Below are 9,283 nucleotides of genomic sequence, written 5' to 3'. Positions count from 1 at the left end.
AAAGAAAAAATTTAATTGAATTATGACCCAACAAAATGGATCAGCAATTATCCTCAGACTTTCTATACTACCACAAAAACCACTCTAGATGTCTAGGTTTTATTTCACTGGAAGTCATAAAATCTGATAAATTATAAAACAGATGAAGACCTCTATCTTAAAAGGGACATGAAACCCCATTTTTTTTTCATGAATCAGAAAGAGAATACAATTTTAAACAAATGTCCAATTTACTGGTATTATCTAATTTGCTTCATTTTCTTCGTATTCTTTGTTAAAGAAGCATCATTCCATTACTGGGAGCTAGTTAACACATTGAGTGAGCCAATAACATGAGGCACATATGTGCAGCCACCAATGAGCGGCTCCTGAGCCTACCTATGTATCCTTTCCAACAAAGAATGCCAAGAGAACAAAACAAATTAGATTATAGAAGAACATTTGAAAGTTGTTCAGAGTTTAGAATCACATGCTATATCTGAATCATGCCAGAAAAAAAAAAAAAAGGGTTTTATGCCCCTTTAATATACCATGATAATCTGAATGTAGAATATCTGCAAATACACAATAGTGACTTTTTGGTTAGTAGATATAAAACCACAATCCAGAAACTTGCTCATTAAAATATAAATAAATAAATGGTCCAAATAATTTTGAAGGGTAAATAAAATAATTTTCATTATTTTATTTAGGTCTCTGTAACTTATGTTAAAGGGCCAGTCAACGTTATTAATGTTACATAATTCTGCACCATGTGCAGAATTATGTAAAATTAACTAAGCAATGCCTGTAAAAAAAAATGTGTGAGAGCTTTGGGGATTAAAACTTTATTATGTGTCTCCTTTTTAACAAGCATCGCTAGGTCAATATTATATATGTCTGCACATAGTGCAGACTTATTTAACGTTAATAACACTGACTGGCCCTTTAAGGGAAGAAAATATATTGCCTTTGGCGAATTACAATGCCCTCTTATTTGGGGCACCTGTGAATTATTATCATATAAGCTCTGAAATAAAAGTCAGTCAATCCAAACCCAAAATGGGAGCCATACACTACACCAGTACACATTTAAAGACAAAGAGAGATTTTGAAAATGGTAATTTTTTTTTAACGTATAAAAGTTCTGGATTTCGGAATAATTCTGGATTTTGTACCTGTAGATATAAAATTGTTTTTAAAAACATTTTGCACCTAAAAATATTCTTCAGTACTATTCCTATAACCTAAGTGCGGAATTCATATACAAGTTATAGTGTCCTGAAGATTTTGTAAATTAATAATAAAAAAAAAAAGGATCTTCCTCTCCAGGAAGAGCATTTTATGGTTTTAAAATGATGTGCATTGTGGACCCAGAACATTCATCTGAACATTTCTAAAAATCAACTTCCCATACTAACCCAATTATACCAAGCAAAGTGATAAAACAGCCCTGTTAGGTTGGGATACATTTTTAAAGGGAAGATCATACTGTACCGTTTAAGTGTATCTGCAAGTAGTTTATAATAATATATCACCCTTTTAATGTGACCCAATATTATCAGGACCCTCCCCCTTCACCATAAAGCTAACAAGACCCTTTTCTTTGTCTTAAGTTACTTCCAATACACCTTTCCTTTGCTATCAGGCCCTACCCATTAAAACAGCTCACGTTGGAATGCCAGAAACCTCTGGGCTTTTCCCCTATAAAAAAATATCCAACCCCTTCCCTGCATAGTCCCCTTCCCTAGCTGCTCAGCATGCCCAACAGTTTGCCTGGTTCCAAACCCTGCTGGCTCGCCATCTTCTGTACATCGAAACCAAGGTGCATTAGAAACTGGACAACGCTCATCTCCTGCCCCGTGAAATGGTCTCGAATAGAAGGACACGTGGGGTTACACTGTGGCCAGGGACAGCTGTCCATCAGATGAAAGGGACAGCCCTTGATTGGGGTCTTGCTGTTTTTGTGGGTGTCCTGCAGGCTACGGTCCCAGCAATGCAGAGCACGGGGGAGTGAAGTTCCACGGACTTGCACCTCTGTCCAGTGACTGCAAAATATAAAGAAACATCAGACATCTGCCCACGGTTAAACCATACAGCAAACTGTATAAGCCAGAACAACCCTAACATTATTATACACGCAACACTTAAAAAGCAAATATCTGCATGTACAAATACATCTGACATCTGTGTACAAAATTATTTAAAAAAATATATTTTGCTGTCTCTTGAAATACCTCCTCAGTTTTGCTGAGCACATTAACAGACAGATATAAATATAAAATTAGATCATTGGGTTGATCAGTCAATCCTTGTCCAACATATTACAGACAGAGGTTTTTACTGCATAACATACATCAATTTAATGATTCTTTCTACCTGCTAGAGTGCAGAAACTCTACCTTTATTTTGTCATTTAAAATAGCTGAAACCACCACATATACAGAAAATGTCAGTACTTTAAAAAAAGTTAGGTAAAGATCCAGCAGATGAACTTACACTAGTATGGGGGGAGAGATAAGTAATAAAATGTTAATTTTAAATTGAGCTTTGGTATACAGACAGAGATAAGGAAGCATGTGTGCATCAAGAGTAATACGATTAGGAGCTTTTATTTTCCTGCAAGCTCTGCCCATTAAATGAGTTGTGATTTCAAATAACAAGACCCCCAAAACAAGTCTATTTCATATACAAAAATAAAACTAAATGATAATTTCCCCATACATTTTATACTCTGCAGCTGCTGCACCAAGTCATTGGAAACGCATTAAATTAAGGTGAAGTCAATTTTACAGTACACTCTCCATTTAAGTAAATTGATTTTTTTTTAGATTTTGGAAGAGACCTTGACAATGGCATCGGTTCTAGTGGGGACTAATGCTGGTATTGGACTACTGTATACCAGTATCCAAATATAATCTGAAGCATTTTTAACTAATATTCGGAGATGCCTGAAGACAGAGGATCCCTCAGTATATAGTTGCACAGCTGATAACCAAGACAGATTCCAGCATTTGTAAACAAACTTGATTTTCTGAGACTTGTGAAAATGCTTCTCAGCTACAAAGAAGATACATTTAGATGCTTTGGGTTTCATGTGCTTCAGATCAAACATTTAAACAGCAGGAATTATTAAACAAATGAAGCAAAACATACAATGAAATAGCTATTGGGGGCTACAAGGCTATTAAGCTATACTTGTAGAAAGACCAATTACATTTGAATCTACAAATAAACTAGCTGTGCAGAAGAGGAAAATTCTGTGTATTGCAGCGGAGGAGAGGTAGATCAGTGGTCTGGTATGAAGAAGTGACAGGTGACAAGATGTGGCCCCAGGTCCTTATGTTGGATAGTACATATTTTATTAATACTGTTTTAGTTGAATTTGTTGAAGCGGTCAGCAAATTGAAAACATTTACGGTTTTAGATTAGTACAGAATGCAACATTCCTGGAATTGCATGACTGGTTACTTAAAAGTCTACTCTAGAATTGTTATTGTTTAAAAAGATAGATAATCCCTTTATTACCCATTCCCCAGTTTTGCATAACCAGCATATTTCTTTTGACAGACATGCATTTTAGCCCATTAGTGCTGACTCTTAAATAACTCTATGGGAGTGAGCACAATGTTATCTAATATGACACACATGAACTAGCAGTATCTAACGGTTAAATGCACTGAGATAAGAGGCATAGAAATTAGCATATGAGCCTACCTAGGTTTAGCTTTCAACAACAAAAAATACCAAGAATACAAAGCAAATTTAATGATAAAAGTAAAAATTGTATGCCCTATCTGAATCGTGAAAGTCTAATTTTGTCCCTTAAATGGAATCCATTCTTTACTAGTCAGATCACACCACTGCACCAATGCAGGTAATGTTCTCATATTACCACTAGATGGCAAACTGACCCTACATTACACAGATACATACAGAAAAAAGAGAATTTAGAAGCCGATTATCTAAAGGTCTCTGGGCTGTCGAGATTATTTAACAGTGCTCGCCAGTACGATTTCTCTGGTTGAAATATATAAAGCAATGTTTTACCCTGAAAACAGGGTGTCTCACTAAGGGGCATATACTGCAATTTCATATGGGAAGGAGATGCATACTTTACAAAAGTGCACAATTAAAATCATAATTTAAAAATCATACAAAATTAATTATGTATTTAATAAATCATTCACACAAAAATACACAGGAAAAAAAAAATTGTATGTTAAAAGGGACAGTCTGGTCAAAATTAAACTTTCATGATTCAGATGGTGCACACAATTTTAAACAACTTTCCAATTTACGTTTATCTTCAAACTTTCTTTGTTCTCTTGGTATTCTTTTTTTGAAAGCTAAATCTAGGTAGGCTCAAATGGATTTCTAAACCGCTGAAGGCCGCCTTTTATCTCAGTACATTTTGACAGCTAGACAGTGCTAGTTCATGTGTGTCATATAGATAACATTGTGCTCACTCCAGTGGAGTTATTTAGGAGTCAGCACTGATTGGCTGAAATGCAATTCTGTTACAAGAACTGAGATAAGGGGGCAGTCTGCAGAGGCTTGGATACAAAGTAATCAGAGGTAAAAAGTGTATTAATATAACAGTGTAGGTTATGCAAAACTGGTGAATAGGTAATAACAAATTATGCTTACCTAATAATTTCATTTCCATCTGTGGTTGTAGAGTTCACTGCTTCATTTATTACTTGTGGGAAATACAGAACCTGGCCACCAGGAGGAGGCAAAGACCCCCCCAGCCAAAGGCTTAAATACCTACCCCACTCCCCTCATCCTCCAGTCATTCTGCCAAGGGAACAAGGAACAGTAGGAGAAATATCAGGGTATAAATAGTGCCAGAAGAAAAATACTAAATTTAGGTTCGCCCACCGGAGAAACTGGTGGGAGCAGTGGACTCTCATCCCACAGATGGAAATGAAATTATCAGGTAAGCATAATTTATGTTTTCCATCTTAATGGGAGGAAAGTCCACTGCTTCATTCATTACTTGTCTAAACAGCCCTAATCTGCTGCCTCCAACATCGCCGACACAAATAAATTGTATTAACCCCTATCTCGCCACTAAATAAAATTATTAACCCCTAAACCTCTGGCCTCCCACATCACCACCACTAACTAAACCTATTAACCCCTAAAACGTCAGCGACCTACATCGCCAAAAACTACTATTAACCCATAAACCTAACAACCCCTTAACTTTAAATTACAAGATCCCTATCATAAAATAAATTAAAACTTACCTGTAGAATTAAAATAAACTAATTTTAAACTATAAATTAACCTACCCTAACTATTATACTAAAATTAAACTACCAATTAAATACACTAAATTACATATTAAAAAACCTAACACTACTAAAATTATTATAGTACGAAATTACAAAAAAACAAACACTAAGTTACAAAAAATAAACACTAAATTACGAAAAATAACAAACAAAATTATCCAAAATAAAAAAGAATTACACCTAATCTAATAAAAAAGCCACTCCAAATAGAAAAAAACCCTAGCCTACAATAAACTACCAATGGCCCTTAAAAGGGCCTTTTGTGGGGCACTGCCCCAAAGATATCAGCTCTTTTACCTGTAAAAAAAAAAAAAAAAAAAAAAAAAAAAAAAAAAAAAGACCCCCCAACAGTAAAACCCACCACCCAACCAACCCACCCAAATAAAAACCCTAACCCCTACAGTTCTGAGGTCCCGACATCCAGGCGGAGAAGTCTTCATCCAGGCGGCTATGTCTTCATCCATCCAGGCGGTAGAAGTCTTCATCCAAGCGGCATCTTCTATCTTCATCCCTGCGTCGCGGAACAGGTCCACCCTGAAGCCATCCGACGCGGAGCTCCACTTCTTACTGTCGCCCCCGTAAACTGAAGCTTCAATGCAAGGGATGCGATTCAAGATGGCGTCCCTTGCATTCCTATTGGCTGATTTGAGTGTTAAATTCAAATAGGAGGCGGACTTCTGAAATCCTATTGGCTGATTTGAACAGCTACTGAAAATCTATTGGCTGTTCAAATCAGAAGCTTGCCTCCTTTTGGTGGATTTGAATTTAACACTCAAATCAGCCAATAGGAATGCAAGGGATGCCATCTTGAATCGCATCCCTTGCATTGAAGCTTCAGTTTACGGCAGCGAACGGAAGAAGAGGAGCTCCGAGAGGGATGGCTTCAGGATGGACCTGCTCTGCGCCGCAGGGATGAAGAAAGAAGATGCCTGGATGAAGGCATCGCTGCCTGGATGAAGACTTCTCTGCCTCGATGTTGGGACTTCAGAACTGTAAGTGGATCTTCGGGGGTTAGTGTTAGTATTTTTTTTTTTTTTTGGGTGGGTTTTAGATTAGGGTTTGGGCTTGTAAAAGAGCTAAATGCCCATCCAAATGCCCTTTTCAGGGCAATGGGTAGCTTAGGTTTTGGTTTTTTTAGAGTTAGGGTTTTTATTTGGGGGTGGGTGGTTGGGTGGTGGGTTTTACTGTTGGGGGGGTTCCTTGTATTTTTATTTATTTTTTACAGGTAAAAGAGCTAATATCTTTGGGGCAATGCCACACAAAAGGCCCTTTTAAGGGTCATTGGTAGTTTATTGTAGGCTAGGTTTTTTTTTTTGGGTGGGCTTTTTTAATTTTGATAGGGCTATTAGATTAGGTGTAATTCTTTTTTATTTTGAATAATTTCGTTTGTTATTTTTTGTAACTTAGTGTTTGTTTTTTTTTGTAATTTCATACTTTGTAATAGTGTTTAATTGTATATTTAAATAATTTTAGTAGTGTTAGGTTGTTTAATATGTAATTTAGTTTATTTAACTGGTAGTTTAATTTAATGTTAGTATAATAGTTAGGGTAGGTTAATTTATAGTTTAAAATTAGTTTATTTTAATTCTACAGGCAAATTTAAATTAAAATTACAAGATCCCTATCTTAATATAAATTAAAAGTTAAGGGGTTGTTAGATTTAGGGGCTAATAGCTTAATTTAGTTTTTGGCGATGTGGGGGGCTGATGGTTTAGGGGTTAATAGGTTTAGTCAGTGGTGGTGATGTGGGAGGCCAGAGGTTTAGGGGTTAATAAGTTTATTTAGTGACGGTAATGTCGGGAAGCGGCGGAATAGGGGTTAATATTTATATTAGTGGCAGTGATATCAGGAGTGGCAGATTAGGAGTTAATAGGTTTATTATAGTGGCAGTGATGCGGGAGGGCGGCGGTTTAAGGGTTAATAGGTAGTTTATGGGTGTTAGTGTACTTTGTAGCAGTTTATTTGGTATAAATAAAGTTGGGAAAAACCTGAAAAACAGCGCCATCGATGACTGTTAGTTAACAACAGTCTGATGCTCATCGCCCCGTACTTGGTGTGCGTGTTTTTGACGGCTTTTTTAATAAATATGGAGATCGTATTCAGATCCGCGGCCGCGATGTTTGACAATGTTAGGCGAGTGTATTGACACCCGCGAATGCAACATAGTTGACGCTTTGATAAATAGACCCCCAAGTAGCCGCAAATCTGCACCAGAGAACCCTCGTTTTTAAAGGCGCAAAAAGAGGCCACAGCCCTAGTTGAGTGAGCCGTAATCCTCTGAGGAGGCTTATGTCCCGCTGTCTCATAGGCCAAACGTATAATGCTTCTCAACCAGAAAGACAGTGAAGTAGAAGAGGCCCTCTGCCCCTTGCGCTTCCCTAAATACACCACAAAGACGAAGTCTGTCTGAAGTCCTTCGTGGCCTGAAGATAAAACTTCAATGTCCGGACCACATCCAAGTTATGAAGTAACCTTTCCTGAGATGAAGAAGGGTTAGGATACAAGGAAGGAACTACTTTTTCCTGATTGATATTATGGCTCGACACAACCTTGGGGAGAAACCCCAACCCAGTGCGCAGAACAGCCTTATCAGCGTGAAAAACCAGGTAAGGTGGATCACAGTGCAAAGCCGCTTACTCAGAGACTCTGTGAGCCGATGCAATAGCCAGTAGGAATAGCACCTTCCAGGAAAGAATCTTAATGTCAAGCGAATGCATAGGCTCAAACGGAGCCTTCTGCAAAATCTTAAGAACCAAGTTTAAGTTACAAGGAGGAGCCGAACTTCTAAAGGACTGATCCAAACCAGAGCATGAACAAAGGACTGAATATCAGGAAGCTCTGCAAGTTTCTTGTGTAACAGCACCAATAAGGCCGAAATCTGTCCCTTTTAGGAAGGCAAGACCATTATCCAGTCCATCCTGGAGAAAAGCCAGAATATTGGCTACCCTAACCTTGTGCTAGGGATATCCACGTTCCTCACACCAGGATAAGTAGGTCCTCCACACCTTATGATAGATCCGATGAGTGACCGGTTTCCTGGCCTGGATGATAGTATCGATCACTCTCTCAGAAAAGCCTCTCTTAGACTAGGCGTTCAATCTCCACAGAGTCAGCCTCAGAGAAGCAAGATTTTGGTGTAGAACGGGACCCTGAACCAGCAGATCTCTGCGACAGGGTAACCTCCAAGGAAGATATTTATGTGTAGTGTGATAGGAGCGCCTAAAGGTGGATTCCTGCTGCTAAAAAAGTTCTTCCCTCAAAGAGAACTAAATGGTGGATAAGAAGAAAAAATGGGGTTTATTTAGCAGCGCTAAAAAAAGCTAGGAAATGATGATACCAATCTAATTTATGTTTTATACAATCTATTTTATTTAAAAATTCTTATAACACATAAAAACAACAGCAAATGCTTTTCCTAATTAATAAAGGGACGTCTCCCTTATACAACACTTATAAAAACAGACTAGAACCATATAATCCTAGAATTTCAGGTATAAAGGAATTAATTCTATAGATAACATATGGCAAGCAACAAATTTCTAAGATAAATGGTGAATTAAATATTTAAAAGGCACAAATGTATCAATCCTAATAGCTTTACAGTTCTTCAGTAACAAATTCAGTTATAAAGTTACACAGTTACTTTCCTTGGACATATAATTGGCTCAGGTGTGCTGGATAGTTAAAAAGGCAAAAAACAGCCAATATTCTGATTTAGGTGCCAAAGCAATCGTGGTTAATGGAAATGGTTAATTTAACAGTTGAATACCTTGATGTCTTTAAAGTTCAGTTTGCGTGTTTTAAAAAACGTAGTGCAAATTAGTGTAGAGGTACCTTAATCTGTCCTGGTTGCAACCGCTGATTATCTTCACTGTGAGGGATTCACAGACTGTTTGTTCCTGGTGCTTCTGATAAGTCACCTGACCTTCTCTTTGATTCAGAGGTCAGGGGTGATGATCCGTTCTGGTGATGTAGTTATCCTTTTTTTTGTTTTCCTTTCT

General features: G+C 37.4%; 1 protein-coding gene across 1 annotated transcript in view; it reads right to left on the bottom strand.

The window, feature by feature from the left end:
- Window positions 1-1,086: 1,086 nt before the first annotated feature.
- Window positions 1,087-9,283, bottom strand: part of LOC128644508 (palmitoleoyl-protein carboxylesterase notum1-like) — a 121,493-nt gene continuing 113,296 nt past the window's right edge. The window contains exon 12 of the mRNA XM_053697092.1: window positions 1,087-2,027. Within this exon, the coding sequence (XP_053553067.1) occupies window positions 1,727-2,027 (301 nt within the window). The 3' untranslated portion in view covers window positions 1,087-1,726. The remainder of the gene's footprint in view (window positions 2,028-9,283) is intronic.

The sequence above is a fragment of the Bombina bombina genome, unplaced genomic scaffold (genome assembly GCF_027579735.1).
Source record: "Bombina bombina isolate aBomBom1 unplaced genomic scaffold, aBomBom1.pri scaffold_715, whole genome shotgun sequence".
NCBI lineage: Eukaryota > Metazoa > Chordata > Amphibia > Anura > Bombinatoridae > Bombina > Bombina bombina.
The sequence above is the reverse complement of the archived record's forward strand: the minus strand, read 5'-3'. Positions and strand labels throughout refer to the sequence as shown.